General features: G+C 40.2%; 1 protein-coding gene across 1 annotated transcript in view; it reads left to right on the top strand.

The window, feature by feature from the left end:
- LOC124718684 (SANT and BTB domain regulator of class switch recombination-like) overlaps positions 1-18489 on the top strand; it is a 123822-nt gene that overhangs the window by 67861 nt on the left and 37472 nt on the right. The window contains exons 8-9 of the mRNA XM_047244308.1: positions 2675-2809; positions 13032-13152. Coding sequence (XP_047100264.1) covers positions 2675-2809; positions 13032-13152 — 256 coding nt within the window. The remainder of the gene's footprint in view (positions 1-2674; positions 2810-13031; positions 13153-18489) is intronic.

Raw genomic sequence — 18489 nt, 5'->3', positions numbered from 1 at the left:
CTATTTATCGTCCATGTTTCACTTCCATGCATGGCTACACTCCATACAAATACTTTCAGAAACGACTTCCTGACACTTAAATCTATACTCGATGTTAACAAATTTCTCTTCTTCAGAAACGCTTTCCTTGCCATTGACAGTCTACATTTTATATCCTCTCTACTTCAATCATCATCAGTTATTTTGCTCCACAAATAGCAAAGCTCCTGTACTACTTTAAGTGTCTCATTTCCTAATCTAATTCCCTCAGCATCGCCCGACTTAATTCGACTACATTCCATTATCCTCGTTTTGCTTTTGTTGCTTTTCATCTTATATCCTCCTTTCAAGATACTATCCATTCCGTTCAACTGCTCTTCCAAGTCCCTTGCTGTCTCTGACAGAATTACAATGTTATCGGCGAACCTCAAAGTTTTTATTTCTTCTCCATGGATTTTAATACCTACTCCGAATTTTTCTTTTGTTTCCTTTACTGCTTGCTCAATATACAGATTGAATAACATTGGGGATAGGCTACAACCCTGTCTCACTCCCTTCCCAACCGCTGCTTCCCTTTCATGTCCCTCGACTCTTATAACTGCCATCTGGTTTCTGTGCAAATTGTAAATAGCCTTTCGCTCCCTGTATTTTACCCCTGCCACCTTCATAGCAGAGGGTAAATCCCATTGTACCAGTTATTAGGGTTTTTTCCTGTTCCATTCATGTATGGATTGCAGGAAGAATGATTGTCTGAATGCCTCTGTGCATACAGTAAGTATTATAATCTTACCCTCACAATATCTATGTGAGCAATGCGTAATCTGTTGTAGTTTATTCCTAGAGTAATCATTTAAAGCCAGTTCTTAATAGGCTTTCAGGATAGTTTACATCTACCTTCAAGAGTCTGCAGTTCAGTTCCTTCTATATCTCAGTGACACTCTCCATTGCTTCAAACAAACCTGTGACCGTTTGTGCTGCCGTTCTCTGTATATGTTCAATACACCCTGTTAGTCGTATCTGGTACAGGTCCCACACACTTGAGCAATATTCTAGGATGGATCACATGAGTGATTTGTAAGGAATCTTTTTTAGACTGATTGCACTTCCACAGTATTCTACCAAGTAACCGAACTCTACCACCTGCTTTACCCACGACTGAACCTATTTGATCATTTCAATTCATATCCCTATAAAGTGTTACACCCAGGTGTTTGTATGAGTTGTGTGATTCCAGCATTGACTTATTGATATGGTCATAGGCTACTACATTTTTTCCTTTTGTGAAGCGCACAATTTCAAATTTCTGAACATTTAGAGCAAGTTGCCAATTGTGCACCATGTCGAAACCTTATTAAAATCTGGCTGGATATTTATGTAGCTTCTCTCAGATAGTACTTATTTATAAATAACTGCATCATTTGCAGAAAGCCCGATTTTACTATTAATATTGTTTGCTAGGTCATTAATATACAACATGAACAGCAAGGGTCCCCACACACTTCCCTGAGGCACACCTGAATTCACTTCTACATCTGACGAAGGCTCTCCATCCAAGATAATATGCTGTGTCCTTCCTACCAAAATGTTCTCAGTCCAGTCATAAATTTCACTTGATACCCTATATGATTGTACTTTTGACAATAAGTGTAGGTGCAGTACTGAGTCAAATGGTTTTCAGAAATCAGGTAGCACTGCATCTACGTGGTTCCATTGATCAATCACTTTCAGTATGTGATTTGAGTGAAATGCAAGTTGGGTTTCACATGACTGATGTTTTCAGAATCCATGCTGACTGGCATTGAGGAGGCCATTCTGTTCAAGATACCTCATTATGTTTCAGATCAGAATATGTTTTAAGATTCTACAACAAATCGATGCCAAAGATATTGTATGGTAGGTAGTTTTGTGGATCACTTCTACAACCCTTCTTGTAGATGGGTGTGACCTGAGGCTACTTCCAAGAACTGGACATCGTTTTTTGTTCGAGGGATCTACAATGGTCCATGATTTGACCAGACAACTGAATGGAAATGTACAGTGAAGCTGCTTTCAAACTCTGTCAGGTAAAGAAAAAGAAAAATTAGAGTTTAATGTCCCATCCACAGCCCAGTCATTATAGACAGAGCACAAGCTCGGATGGCAAAAGGATGGAGAAGGAAATCAGCTGTGCACTTTTCAAAAGAGGATTCCAGCATTTGTCTGAATATTGGGAAATCATGGAAAACCTAAATCTTTATGGCCAGGCAGGTATTGGAACCACTGTCTTTTTGAATGCAAGTCCAGTGTGCTGACCACTGTGACATGTCACTCAAGTGCTGATAATGCTGTCTCACATGAGTATGTTGCATCTCCGTGTCCTTCACAGTGATCACTGAAAATCTGACGCTGTTCACGTTTGTTACATAACCCTACAAGGCCTAGTAACAACACTGCTCATAGACAACAATAATATACTCTGGTAGATGTTCTAGTTGTCAGAGAAAATAGCAACCTGTTGAGTTATGTACTTGCCAGTGATGTGTATGTGTATAAAGATACACTGAAATTTGACTATGTGTTCTGTGTGTTTCGTTTTTGTCAGGTAGAATATACTTTGATGTTTTTATATTGGGTCAATTCATGGTTAGTAATTTAGGTAATTGTAAACGCTACAGTAATAATTGTGCAATAATTGACTGTGAGACTGTGTTTTCAGATTGCAGTGACCCTAGTCACAGTGGTAACAGGAAAGAATACTGGTGGGAGGGTCTTGAACTGGCCCCTGCACAACCAGCTCCATCCAATTTCCTGTCAAAGTCATGGGTTGCTGAGCTGCTCATAAAGGATGCAGGTAAAGTGTGCTAAACAATGTTGTATTGCTTTTTGGTAATATTCTTAATAGATAATTTTGAAGGGGCAAGGGGTGCCCGTCAAAACTAAAAGTGTGTAGGGGGTATTGGCTTGTGGCATCTGAAATTGTTAGCTGCATTATGTTTGGATAAATTTAACATCCACAAAATAAATGCTTTGAGCTTGGGAACAGTTTGGTCAGTCCCAATTGTAATCATGCTGTGTTATTTGCACCTTGTTCTTTGGAACATGCACCTTTTACAAAGATTTAATTATCATTCAAAACATCAAGATGTGAGTATTATTTATTTATTTTCATATGAACATTACACATTCATTATAAGTGACAGGTAAATAACATATAGAAGAACAGGAAATAGTAAAATATGGATAAAAAGAGAAGTTTAAAATTTAAAAGCTGAATACCAGCATATCACAAGTACAGGCTACAATTCTTCAGCCAGTCCAGTGCTGCAGGTGTAAGGTGATGGATTTCTTGCAGTGAACCTTAAAAGTGAGTATTTGGCCATTCTGAGGCATTCCCATCCCCCACTGAAACAGTGATTTTCTTCATATTCCCTGTGAAGTGCAGATTCTGTTGAGGTTGCATCATAACCTTCTCCTCTGGTCAAAATGAGTAACTTTGATTGTTGTGTCTTTTATGAGGTTACAGTTTTCACTTCTTGTCTCCATTGTGATTCCCCATGGTAGTCTACAGTAAAGTTCCAAAGTTGCAGTGCTGTTCTCACTGGGGGATTTCTTGATTTGGGTGGGATGAGAAGTTCTATGAATGGAGGTGTTGGTCCTTGCAAAGGGCCCAAGGTTTCAAGGAAGGACTGCAGGTCAGTTTGAATCATAGGGATGTGATCTTGATGGCAGAAGCTCCATGTAGAGGTGTCAGACAGCTGGCCTAGACCTTCCCCAACATACTCCTATTGGTCAAGTACCACAGCTTTAGATCCTTTGTCTCCTGGGAGGATAATAAAGGAGTCATCAGCTTTTAGGGGATGAAGAGCCTGGAGTTCTGTAGAGGACAGGTTAGGGACATGTTGTAGGGACCTGAGGAAGGGTTGTGAAGCAGTGCTGGATGTGAGGATTTTTTGGAAGGCTTGTAAGGTATGATTTTGAGGTAGTGAATCAAGTTGGGTTCGTGGTCAGAACTGGTCAAGGCAGGGTTCAATGTCAGGTTTGCTGTTGGGAAGGTTTTGGGATTGGGTTGCGAAGTGATATTTCCAGTTGACACTATGTGTGAAGGAAAGTAGGTCGTTTACCAAAGCAGCACGATAAAATGCGGGTTTAGGGCTGAAAGTGAGACCCTTGGGTAATACAGATAATTCAGGAGAGAAGAGTGCTTTAGACAAGAGGTTGAGAATGCTGTAGTCTTGTGACTGGTTCTTGTGGTTGTGAGTTATTATTGGTCTAGGAGGCAATGGTGATGGAAGGAGAATATTAAGGAGGTTGGCCAAGCTCAGTTTGTAGGATAGGAGTGGTGGTTGATGGAGTGGTTGTTTAGGGAGCTGCAGAGGGACAAGAAAGGAAACACCACTGTCAAAGTGGTTTAGGAGAAAGTGGGATAGCCTTTTGAGGTGAAGTCTTGCATGCTGTTGCAGTTTGATGTTGGCTTGGTGGATGATAACATCCAAGGAAACATGAGGGGCAGATAACTGTAGGATTTTGTAGGAGGAGAGAAGTCTGGTGGAGTGGAAATTGGCAGAAGAACATACAGGTCACAGATTAGCCAGGTAAGTGCAAGTAACTGCCATGTTTGAAACTGTAAAAGAGGCTGGTGTAGAGTAGGATTACATTCAGAAACAGGGGCTTTCAATGTTAGACATTTGGGAAGGACTGCAAGGGACAAGCAGGTTTCAATAAATAGAGTGTAAGACCTTAGTTTTGATAGTGCAAAAGTATGTTTTCGAAAAGTACAGATGTAATACATGATGGGATTCATGTTAGCAAGAGAGGACGGTTTGGAGTGTTAGAGATCATGGGAGTGGCAAAAAAGAAAAGCAGATGGTGGAAAAAGGTAGAAAAACCAGAGAAAAGCAAGGAAAAACATTGGAAAAATCAGGAAAAATTTGTACAAAAGTCGTGAGAACAGACAAGGTGAACAAATGAGTGGGCGAGAATTTCTTGCTAGAAAAGTAGTCTGTGTGGCACAAATAAGTTATTGGCAAATGTCAAGATCGATATGGACAGTCATGAAAAGAACAAAATTTTAAAAACTGGGCAAACAGAAACAGGAAATCACAGGAGAAAATGTAAACTACTGCGACAATTAAAGTAATGTAGAAGACTGCAGTAAAAGTCAATCAGAGCAGTTTATCGAAAAACATTTTTGAAAATATAATGTAATTGGATGGATGAAAAACTACTCACCAAGCAGCAGCAGGAGAACACATATATAAAAGGTATTGTTTATGCAAGCTTTTTGAGCCAGTGGCTCCTTCTCACAGAAGAGTTGAAGGGGAAGGAATAAGGGTGAAGGAAAAGGACTGTTGAGATTTAGGAAAAAGGGTAGAGTTTGGAAAAGTCACCCAGAACCCTGGGTCTGCAGAGACTCACCGGACAGGATGAGAAGGAAAGACTAATTGTTGGGGACTGCACCAGGTGAGATTTGAAAACCTGAGAGCTTAAAGGTGGAAGATAAGGTAATACGCTAGATAAAGATTAACATTGCGTGTGAGTTAATATGAGCAAAATGCTAAGTGCATTGTATGTGACAGAGGTTGGAGGGGGATGGCGGAAAATTGACAGGTGCCTGTTTCACCACATGTGCCATACGGATTCTTGCCCCAGACACCAGTTTTTCAGAACCCTTCTGGTGGGAACTGGTACTACAACATGTCCTTGGTTCTCACCATCCACCAGGCCTTAATTTCTTTGGTCTCAACATTTCTTCACAGTAACTGTTCATTTCATCACTCCGTTTTAGTTTACTACATCTTTCATTTTCCGATCTGTCCATTTCTCACTGTCCCCTTCCCACCTCTATCACATACAATGCACTTAGCTTTTTGGAGTAATCTCTGTCTTGTATATTACCCTGTCTTCCACCTTTAAGCTCTCAGGTTTTCAAATCTTTTCTGGTGCAGTTCCCAACAATCAGTCTTTCCTCTCATCCTGTCCAGTAAGTCTCCTGTGACCTGGGGTCCTGGGTGACTTTTCCAAACTCTACCCTTTTTCATAACCCTTAACAGTCCTTTTCCTTCACCCCTCTTCCTTCCACTTCAACCCTTCTCCCAGAAAAGGGAGCCACTGGCTCCAAAAGCTTGCATAAATAATACTTTTTGTATGTGTGTTCCCCTGCTGCCACTGTACATGGTGTGTCATGCTTTGTGCGTATCAATGGAAGGATTTCCACACCCACAGTACAAGGTGGAAGCAGTGTAGTCTGCAATTGACAGAGTTCTCTTTGAGAGATGGCAACACTACTGTTGGACAAGTATGACATGCAGATGGACGTGACACAGAAGCAGAAAGCGGTTCAACTTTGTGAGCACAATCTGGAGGCTGCTGCTTGAAACTGAGAGGCACCAGGCTAGTGGTTGTGTTCATGCGGTGGTGGCTTTTTGTGGTACTTGTGTACTCTTAAACTTTGTATGCAAGATCTACACTCCAGGGAAATACTTTCAGAAATATTTCCTAACACTTAAATTTATTTTTGATGTTAAAATATTTCTCTTTTTCAGAAAATCTATCCTTGCTACTGTCAGTATATGTTTTACGTGTGTCCTCTATATATATGTGTTATATGTGTTCAAATATTTTGCCATCCAAATAGCAAAATTCATCTACAACTGATAGTTTCTCTGTCAGGTGTGGACTACACTGCTTCCATCTTGTACTGTGGGTATGGAAATCCTTCCATCAAAATGCACAAAACATTACACACCATATACACGCACACAGTCCCAAACTTGAAATTAGATGAAACAGTTCAGTGCTTGCAGCCAGCTTAGTACATTACCTGCAATTATGCTACATACACAGTTCTATGAGTTCCATTGGGAAGACGACGTTCTGACTGAGCAGTCACTATTTATGGAGTAATAGGACCATCACAATTATCTCCACAATTACATTCACTTGTAGTGAAAATATCACAGATTGCCAAGAGAATTCCCTCAGCGTGTCCTGATCTAATTGATCACTCTCAATTAATGAACTCCAGAAAAACTCCAATCAGCCAAAATTGGTATTAAAGTATTTATTTAGGTGACTATTTTTGGCAAGACTAATACCACCATTGTGTCACATCACAAATATATGTGTAAGGACCATGGAGCACACTGGATGTTGGCATGCCATAATTAAAATAACTGTATGTACAAAATGTAACAATTGCGCCATCATCCAGTGTACAGTTGTTTTAATTATGACATGTTGACATCCTGTGTGTTCCATGATCCTTACACATACATTTGTGATATGACACGATTCAAAGCACAGATAGTGGAGACTGTATGAATTGTAAAGTTGAAGATCCAAAGATGGTAACACAGTCTTACTGAAATGGTGTCATCTAAATAAATACAGTAGAAGCCTGATAGACCATAGGTTCAGATATACTGCAGTATAAAGTACATCCCCCAAAAATAAAATATCATTTATGAATGATTTCTGCACTTGCAGTATATTTTATAAATCTGGAAAAAATCTTATTACAGAATGCATGTAGTTTTTCTGCAATGTAATTTACTGCTGCAACTTACAAGCTCACTAAACAATAACAAAAATAGAGGGATGTAATTAAACACAACCACTGGTTTGTTTTATCAAGCTATCAGGTTGTTGCTGGACAGAAGTCATGAATACACCTCTCACGGTTAACACTGTGGTGTAGTCAGAAAAGTGACTATGCAACAGTGCTTGGCAGTAATTGAAATAAGCACAGCTGTCATGTGGATAATGTGATGGTTACGATGTCACAGAAATGGAAAGTCTATTCATAATGGCGAAATTAAAGCAAATTTATCATGTGAGTGTGGTGTATGTGAAGGAACAATTAGAAGATTGGTGAAAGAAGAGAATAAAGTTAGAAGTTTTGTATACACAGTTGAATGTGATGTGGGAATGGACAGAAAAAGGACTGAACTAGGAAAAGACAGTGAACTCAACCCACCTTTATATATGAAGATAGTACCTGTTCTTTTGGACATATTCGAAAGAACAGATACCATTGGTGATCTTGCAGCTCATGAAGAAGGAAATTACAATGAAATCCAGACCATTAGCTGCTTACAGGCATTGAAAAATATCAACGGAGACAGTTGAAAATGTGTGCCCCGACCAGGACTCGAACCACGGATCTCCTGCTTACATGGCAGATGTTATATCCAACTGAGCCATCAAGGACACAGAGGATGGTGCGACTACAGGGACTTATTTTTGGCATGTTTCCCGTGAGACCCACACTTCCAACTTACTGTCCACACACTACATTTGTAGTGTCCTTCCCCACTATTCTCATTACCCACAGCAGTCAATCTACTGATTCCCATAAGAGTTTGAGCAATGTAAGTGCATTTGCACTGAAGAAGATCATTGAGTATAGTGGGCGGGGGCACTACAAATGTAGTGTGTGGACAGTAAGTCGGAAGTGTGGGTCTCACGGGGAGCATGCTAGAGATAAGTCCTTGCAGTCGCACTATCCTCTGTGTCCTGGATGGCTCAGATGGATTAGTGTGTCTGCCATGCAAGCAGGAGATCCTGGGTTCGAGTCCCAGTCGGGGCACACATTTTCAATTGTACCCGTTGATATTTATCAACGCCTGTAGACACCTAATGGTCTGGATTTCGCTGTAATTTCAATACCTTTATGGGTTGTTTTTAAAAAAGTGAAGCAAAGGTGTACCTCTCTTTCTGGACCAGTTATTAAAGTCTAAGCTGAAAAAATTCACTTTGATATGCATAGCAACAAAGATTTTATAGCTTCTGATGGGTGGTTTTCAAGATGGAAATGTCACCATGGAATTTGCCAAACAACCACTGAAGAGAAGCAATGTCTTGGGACAGTGAACCTTATTCACAGGTTCCTGAAATTCTACACAGAGTAATGGTAGATGAAAATTTAAATGCTCATCAAATATATAATTGACATGAAAGGCACTTTATTATTGATTGCTTCCAGTCAGAACTCTTGATACAAAATAAATAAATAAATAAATAAATAAAATAAAAAAATAAAAAAATAAAAAAATTTTTTTAAAAAATCAGGAAGTAAGAAAGGTTTGAAAATGAATAAAGACAGATAACCCTTCTCTTTGCCACAAATAAATTGGGCAGCCATGAACTGAAACCTTTTTGTGTAGGTAAAAGTAAAAGCCCAAGATGTTTAAAGCATGTAAACATGTCATCATTACAATTCACTTGCAGGCACTCAAAGAATGCTTGGATGACATGAGGCATTTTCACCAATTGGTTTCAAGAAAATTTTGTTCCATCTGTGAGAAAGCACCTATGACCAGTTAAGCTGAGAGAAGAAGCTCTAATAATCCATGATCACTGGCCAGCTTACCCACCTGCTGAAGTGTTGCAGTAAACAGTAGAATACTGACATACTGTAGCTTGCTGGCAGTGTTGTAAATTATCGTACTGTATTTGATAGTGTGGTTTATATACCATATTGAAACTTGTGTGTTGTTTGGTTGACATTGGAGTAAAGTTTGTCTATTTTCTGTATGCTATTTGTTAAGCTTCTGAAATGCTTTACTTCTAATGTTTTTTAAATTTAAATACAATATAGTACAGTATGTATAATATTGCATTATGTGTTCTTTGTGACTTTCCGTGAGTAGTTTGTCATTACATGGCTCACTCTTGATATATAGAAGAAATGCTGTAACACAGCAATAAAGCATGTTCCTAGATAACCCCATTGTATTGGGCAGGTACTATATTACTTGTGGTCTTGGCTGTTAGGGGTTTTTCCAGAATTCATTATACTACAGATCGCCCCCATTCTGGCAGTTTCAGGAATATATACTCTCAATTATCCTTGTCTAACATTGCCTGTTAAGTTGTTTTTTAAATTTCTGAACAATATCCACATTTCTACATTTCAGTCTCGAATAGTGCCCTAATTAATAAAGCACAGTAGTGTTCACCTGAACTTTGGGATATACAACAGCTTTACCTTACAAGATCATAGAACTGCATTGAATGTGAAACATACAAACACATGGCTGTAACAATTTGTAGGATATGAAATGGAATTAGCACGTAGGCTCAGTCATACGTAAAGCAGGTTCTAAGGTGCAATACTGCAAAATTGTAACCAGTTTATAAAGGAGATACTTACAAATCATTTATGTGACCCATCTAGAAATACTGCTTAAATGTTTGAGACTCATATCAAATAGGACTAAAAGGAAATATTGAATGTATATGAAGACGGGCAGCAGAAATGGTCGCAGGTTTGTTTGACCCACATGATAGTGCCATGGAGATACTTGGAAACCTGAAGAGGGATACCAAATATCCCATGAAAGCCTACTTATAAAGCTTCTAGAGCCAGTGTTAAGTGAGGAATCTAGGAATACACTGTAAACCCATGTGTACTGCTCTCATAAGGACTACAAAAATAACATTAGACCAATTACAGGGTGCAGAGAGATATTTAATATAGTCATTTCCCCCAGTATCCATATGCAAATGGAATTAGAAGAAATTCTAATACAGGCCTGGCCAAGATTAGCACTCCCAGAATCCAAGATTACCATTCCCAGAGTGCGCTCAGCTCTGCTAGCGCAACCGAGGTTTCTCAGCACTCTGGTTTCCCCCACCATTGCACTACACCAAGCTGGTATATGAGTGAGGAGGCTTTTCACTGAAGGCTGAACACATGGGAAACTTAGGAAGATATGTTTGCAACACAGTGTGATTACTTCTAAGAGATAAATATTGTGTGGTGTTGGGGATGGGTAGCTAGTGCTTCACAGGGAGAGGTGTTGGTGCATGAGATAGGCATGTGAGGCACAGATGCTAGGCCGGTGAGATATGGCACATGATGTAGATAACACATAGGAGTGTATTGGGAAGGGATGATAGGGCAGAGGAGGAGGAAGCTCTTAAATGACAGGTGTGGGGACAGTGGGTTAGCTAAGATTGGGGCCAGGAGGGTTACAGGAGTTGAGGATGTGTGCCAAGCATAACACCCACCTACATAGTTCAGAAAATCTGGTAGTGGAGGAAATGATCCAGATGGCGCAATTTGTGAAGCAACCACTGAACTTGAGCATGTTGTGCTCAGTGGCATATTGAGCCATTTTGGTGGTGACCATTTAGTCTGGTGGTAGACAGTTGGTTGGTTGTCATGCTGACCTAAGAGCTGTGCAGTCACTGCAACAGAGTTGGCGTACAATATAGCGCTTTCACAGATGATATTGCCTGTTGGGATAGGATAAGCCTCTGACAGGACTGGAGTAGGAAGTGCTGGGTGGGTGAATCAGGCAGGTCTCGCACCTTGGTCTTCCACAGTGATATGATTTCTGTGGCAAGGGGCTGGGAGTGGGTGTGGCATAGGGATGGACTAGTGTGTTGGGTGGGTGACAGAATACCACTTTAGTAGTGTTGGGAAGGTTCTTGAGTAGGATGTCCCTCATTTCTGGACATGATTATCCAGTCTAATGTAATACTGGATGATGAGGAGTTGCTTCTTTGAAACTTATTCTTTGGGAGGGGGGGGGGGGGGGGGTAGTGGGAAGGTTATGGGTGTGTGAGGATATGGCACAGGAAAACTATTTTCAGACCAGGTTTAGGAGTTAGTGCCTGTCAGTGAAGGCCCCCATGAGACAGTACCAGGCAAGGGAATTCTTGCCACTGGAGACACTGTTAGCTGTGAGCCTGACCATCTGTTGGCAGTGTACCTACGGTGATGAGAAATTTCTTGCGCAGTATGCTGAAGGTCTCATGAGGGCCTTCACAGACAGGAATTACCCCCAACACCTTGTCTACAAACAGATTTCCCATGCCGTATCCTCCACACACCTAACACTCCCACCAAACCTAAGAATCAGCTACCAAGGGGCACCTGTCACCTTGTCAACCAATATCACCCTGGAAGGGGGCTACTGAGCTACATCCTTCGCCAGGGATTTGATTATTTATCATCAAGATCCTTCCCATCCCTTCTAAAGAGGTATTCTGTCAACCAGCTAACCTAGATAACATCCTAATCCATTCCTATGCTACTCCCCCCATGGACCCATTGACACAGGGGTCATATCCCTGTGGAAAGCCCAGATTCAGAACCTGCCAAATTCATCCACCCCACACTTCCTACTCCAGTCCTTCTCAGGCTTATCCTATCCTATCAGAATAGGACCACCCGTGAAAGCAGCTATATCATAACCCACTCTGCTGCAGTCACAGCACAGCTCTTATGTCAGCATGACAACTAACCACCCATCTACCACCAGAATGAATGGCCACCACCAAAATATGGCCAAGAACAAAGTTGACCACTCAATTGCTAAACAAACTGCTGAGTACGACATGCTAGAGTTCTATGGTAGCTTCACAACTCATGCCATCTGGATTGTTTCCTTCAGCAACAGCTTTTCTGAACTATGTAGATGGGAGTTATGCATGTAACACATCCTCCAGTTCCTTAACCCTCCTGGTCTCAATGTCTGCTAACTTACTGTCCTCACACCTCTTATTCAACAGCTTCCTCTTCCTCTGCCATGTCACCCTCTCCCAGTCCACTCCCATGAGTCATCTTCATCATGTGCCTTTCTGATGCATCTGGACCCCTCCTTCTGAAGCACTAGCTACTCATCCTCCACCCTTCTTCCTGGTTCCTGCCTCTTTTTCTCTCTATATACCATATCTGTACCTGACACAACCCCTACTCCATCCTAGTCCACCTGCCAAACTGCAATCCCAACCTTGTGTGTTGAGCTGGCACAGTGTAGTCACACAAGTGTGTGTGTGTGTGTGTGTGTGTGTGTGTGTGTGTGTGTGTGTGTGTGAGAGAGAGAGAGAGAGAGAGAGAGAGAGAGAGAGTAGTGAGGGGAAGGAGTGGGGAGGGGGGGGGGGGGTTACATTCTGCAAGAACTTTCTTTACTGTATTTCTTTAAGTTCTGTACTCTCTGTTTAAATCTTCCATCATCTACATAACAATTTACTTCTGTGTTCCCCCGGCTTTTACTGATATTGCACAGATAATGGTGCTGCGTATTTTAGGCAAGTGAATTCCAGGAAACCATATTTTTCAGGTAATGATCATCTGCGGTTGGGTACAGAGGTTGACAGTGATGAAGATCAGAGCCGCCTGCCAAGGCATTTGCAGCACAGGGTTGTCCCTTCTGGTCAAGTAGTAAACAAGACTCCAACTGGGTAATTACTGTGATTTTCATTGAGGAACTTGATTAATATTTGTACTCAACATAATGCTGAACTGAAGTAATTAGCATGACTTCCCCAGCCCAAGATGCTGGAGTTGGCTGTCATGTGTACATGAAATGTGTTTGCTTGTGTGTGAATGGTGTGTGTGTCTCTCTTGTACTGTTGAAAGCTGTGGCCAAAAGCTATATGTAACTGTCATTTGATTGTGCCTGTCTGCAACTTGATGTGTCTTCTTTACAGTAAGTAGGACTCTGTCTTTTCCTACGTTGTTTTGGTGAATATAGTCATTCTTTAGTCATAAGTGGTATGTTATGGGTTCGGGACATGTTTGGCAAGCAAGCACCGTACAATTACCATGCATGTATGGCAGGATATCTGATTGAAATTTGTTTCCACAGCCACATTCAGTTATACTTATCTACACACTTTACCAGTTTTGAGGGAAGTGTTTCAATTTCAAGTATAATTTTTTGTAGGGTGTGAAACAAATTACATTAATCAGATACACTGCTGGTCATTAAACCTGCAACACCAGAAGGGTTAGCAAGTTTTTAATTCACCCCGTATTTTATCTCTATAGTTTATACCAACATTCCAGACCAATATTTTCATGGCCAATACTTACCTGTTCATTTTTTAGTTATGTTCATGTAGTGCATAATAATGCATATGAGTAACTTGATTCAACACAACCTGTCATGTCTACTGTACCTATAATATCCTATTTCACACACTACATGAGAAAACTCTTCATTTTGAAGTATGTGCCTCATTCACATAACTTCGCTATTATCATATCTAAAATGATAAAATATGCATGACCACATACTAGACACAGTCTGGCATAACTCTTCATTTTGAAGTATGTGCCTCATATTGTGCCACATAACTCCCAATTATCACATCTAAAATCATAAAATATGTATGACCACATACTAGACATGGCCTGGTTTCAGTTGCCACAGACTGTATGTGTATGTATGTGTGTGTGTCACATTTGCATGAGTCTATGTTGCCTATTGTGACTCACACACATACATACATACACATACAGGATGTGGCAACTGAAACCAGGCCATGCATGAATCTATGTTGCCTATTCTTCCCCCCATTAACCATAGACCTTGCCGTTGGTGGGGAGGCTTGCGTCCCTCAGCGATACAGATAGCCATACCGTAGGTGCAACCACAACGGAGGGGTATCTGTTTAGAGGCCAGACAAACGTGAGGTTCCTGAAGAGGGGCAGCAGCCTTTTCAGTAGTTGCAGGTGCAACAGTCTGGATGATTGACTGATCTGGCCTAGTAACACTAACCAAAACGGCCATGATGTGCTGGTACTGCGAATGGCTGAAAGCAAGGGGAAACTACAGCCGTAATTTTTCCCGAGGGCATGCAGCTTTATTGTATGGATAAATGATGATGGTGTCCTCTTGGGTAAAATATTCCGGAGGTAAAATAGTCCCCCATTCAGATCTCCAGGCAGGGACTACTCAAGAGGATGTCGTTCTCAGGAGAAAGAAAACTGGCGTTCTACAGATCAGAGCGTGGAATGTCAGATCCCTTAATCGGGCAGGTAGGTTAGAAAATTTAAAAAGGAAAGTGGATAGGTTAAAGTTAGATACAGTGAGAATTAGAAAAGACTTTTGGTCAGGTGAATACAGGGTCATAAATACAAAATCAAATAGGGGCAATGCAGGAGTAGGTTTAATAATGAATAAAAAAATAGGAGGTCAGGTAAACTACTACAAACAACATAGTGAACGCATTATTGTGGCCAAGATAGACACAAAGCCCACGCCTATGACAGTAGTACAAGTCTATATGCCAACTAGTTCTGCAGATGACGAAGAAATTGAAGAAATGTATGATGAGATAAAAGAAATTATTCAGGTAGTGGAGGGAGATGAAAATTTAATAGTCACGGATGACTGGAATTCGATTGTAGGAAAAGGAAGAGAAGGAAACATAGTAGGTGAATATGGATTGGGGGTAAGAAATGAAAGAGGAGGCCACCTGGTAGAATTTTGCACAGAGCACAACTTAATCATAGCTAACACTTGGTTCAAGAATCATAAAAGAAGGTTGTATACATGGAAGAAGCCTGGAGATACTGATAGGTTTCAGATAGATTACATAATGGTAAGACAGAGATTTAGGAACCAGGTTTTAAATTGTAAGACATTTCCAGGGGCAGATGTGGACTCTGACCACAGTCTATTGGTTATGAACTGTAGATTAAAACTGAAGAAACTGCAGAAAGGTGGGAATTTAAGGAGATGGGACCTGGATAAACTGACTAAACCAGATGTTGTACAGAGTTTCAGGGAGAGCATAAGGGAACAATTGTCACAAATGGGGGAAAGAAATACAGTAGAAGAAGAATGGGTAGGTCTGAGGGATGAAGTAGTGAAGGCAGCAGAGGATCAAGTAAGTAAAAAGACGAGGGCTAGTAGAAATCCTTGGGTGACAGAAGAAATATTGAATTTAATTGATGAAAGGAGAAAATATAAAAATGTAGTTAATGAAGCAGGCAAATAGGAATACAAATGTCTCAAAAATGAGATCGACAGGAAGTGCAAAATGGCTAAGAAGGCATGGTTAGAGGACAAATGTAAGGATGTAGAGGCTTATCTCACTAGGGGTAAGACAGCTACTGCCTACAGGAAAATTAAAGAGACCTTTGAAGAAAAGAGAACCACTTGTATGAATATCAAGAGCTCAGATGGAAACCCAGTTCTAAGCTAAGAGTTTGATAGAGCACTGAAAGACCTAAGTCGAAACAAGGCCCCGGGAGTAGACAACAGTCCATTAGAACTACTGACAGCCTTGGGAGAGCCAGTCCTGACAAAACTCTACCATCTGGTGAGCAAAATGTATGAGACAGGCGAAATACCCTCAGACTTCAAGAACAATATAATAATTCCAATCCCAAAGAAAGCAGGTGTTCACAGATGTGAAAATTACCGAACTATCAGTTTAATAAGTCACAGCTGCAAAATACTAATGTGAATTCTTTACAGACGAATGGAAAAACTGGTAGAAGCCAACCTCATGGAAGATCAGTTTGGATTCTGTAGAAATATGGGAACACATGAGGCAATACTGATCCTACGACTTATCTTAGAAGCTAGATTAAGAATAGGCAAACCCACATTTCAAGGATTTGTAGACTTAGAGAAAGCTTTTGACAATGTTGACTGGAATACTCTCTTTCAAATTCTGAAGGTGGCGGGGGTAAAATACAGGGAGCGAAAGGCTATTTACAATTTGTACAGAAACCAGATGGCAGTTATAAGAGTCGAGGAACATGAAAGGGAAGCAGTGGTTGGGTAGGGAGTGGGACAGGGTTTTAGCCTATCCCCAATGTTATTCAATCTGTATATTGAGCAAGCAGTAAAGGAAACAAAAGAAAAATTCGGAGTAGGTATTAAAATCCATGGAGAAGAAATAAAAACTTTGAGGTTCGCCGATGACATTTTAATTCTGTCAGAGACAGCAAAGGACTTGGAAGAGCAGTTGAACGGAATGGACAGTGTCTTGAAAGGAGGATATAAGGTGAACATCAACAGAAGCAAAACGAGGATAATGGAACGTAGTCGAATCAAGTCGGGTGATGGTGAGGGAATCAGATTAGGAAATGAGACACTTAAAGTGGTAAAGGAGTTTTGCTATTTGGGGAGCAAAATAACTGATGATGGTCGAAGTAGAGAGGATATAAAATGTAGACTGGTAATGGCAAGGAAAGCGTTTCTGAAGAAGAGAAATTTGTTAACATCGAGTATAGATTTAAGTGTCAGGAAGTTGTTTCTGAAAGTATTTGTATGGAGTGTAGCCATGTATGGAAGTGAAACATGGACAATAAATAGTTTGGACAAGAAGAGAATAGAAGCTTTCGAAATGTGGTGCTACAGAAGAATGCTGAAGATTAGATGGGTAGATCACATAACTAATGAGGAGGTATTGAATAGGATTGGAGAGAAGAGGAGTTTGTGGCACAACTTGACTAGAAGAAGGGATTGGTTGGTAGAACATGTTCTGAGGCATGATGGGATCACCAATTTAGTATTGGAGGGCAGCGTGGAGGGTAAAAATTGTAGAGGGAGACCAAGAGATGAATACACTAAGCAGATTCAGACGGATGTAGGCTGCAGTACGTACTGGGAGATGAAGAAGCTTGCACGGAATAGAATAGCATGGAGAGCTACATCAAACCAGTCTCAGGACTGAAGACCACAACAACAACAACAACAACAACAACAACAACATCATGTCTATTTTTGAAAAAAGACCTTGTTGGCCAAAAGCTCACTTTTCGACAGTGTTTCTGTTGTGCCTGTCTGCGACAGAATTTCTGCTACATGAAGAATAGCAACTATCCTTTTCATAATATTGTTACATTCCAACGTAGATTTTCCATTGTTTGATTTTACTAGACACATTGCCGCATATGAGGCTTTTTTCATGTATTCATTAAAACTCTTTGGTTTTAAATAAGACACAAACTCACCTAGCTGTTGGGTGATGTAAGAGGATATTAACATAAATTTATAGATGTATGTGGATCTACATGCCATAGCATTTTGTTTAAACATATAAATGTATAAATATAATAACATTTACTTTGTGGAGCACAAAAGGATAACTGATAACACTGGTCAACAAAACTGAACCTTTTTCTTTCACAAGAATAAAAATATGAATTCTAGAAGTATTTGTCATGCTGACTAAAAATATCATTTCCGTTTTTTTTTTTTTTTTCCTCATCTGGCAAAAGTTTTTTATGATATTCATTTGAATGTTTAATAATTTGTAATAAAATCAGTAACTAGCTATCTAACTTTGAATAATATACTACTCATTCTGAGTTTCCTAGAAAGTGATGGATAGTGATTTTCAGGCATATTTTGTGTCTAAAACAGCCCTATCCTTGGTCCAGCAGTACTTAGCCAGCATATTAGAACTCCACTTGCCTTTCCATTGAAGAAATTTGCTGATGAAAATGCTCACTATGCTCATTGCTGACAGCCTCAAGATTTTTCAGGAAGAAGTTTAAGTCAGAGTCTAAGAAGTGAATTATTAAGGACATGTTGTATCCCATAGCTTTATCAGAATGCAGAAGATCAGTCACTATGTCACAGTAGTTTTCTGCTTTATGGTTTCCAGGGAAACTGCAACATACATTTTTGAAAGACTGCCAGGCTATTTTATCCAGTGGATTTAACAGTTCTTCAAAATGTTCATCAATCATTAATTGACAATATTTGTGGTCATATAAAAATTTCCTCTTTCAGTTTAGCGTCACTGACTTTGGGCGATTTAAATTTCACA

The sequence above is a fragment of the Schistocerca piceifrons genome, chromosome 10 (genome assembly GCF_021461385.2).
Source record: "Schistocerca piceifrons isolate TAMUIC-IGC-003096 chromosome 10, iqSchPice1.1, whole genome shotgun sequence".
NCBI classification, from domain to species: Eukaryota; Metazoa; Arthropoda; class Insecta; order Orthoptera; family Acrididae; genus Schistocerca; species Schistocerca piceifrons.
This window is presented reverse-complemented; position numbering and strand designations above follow the sequence as displayed.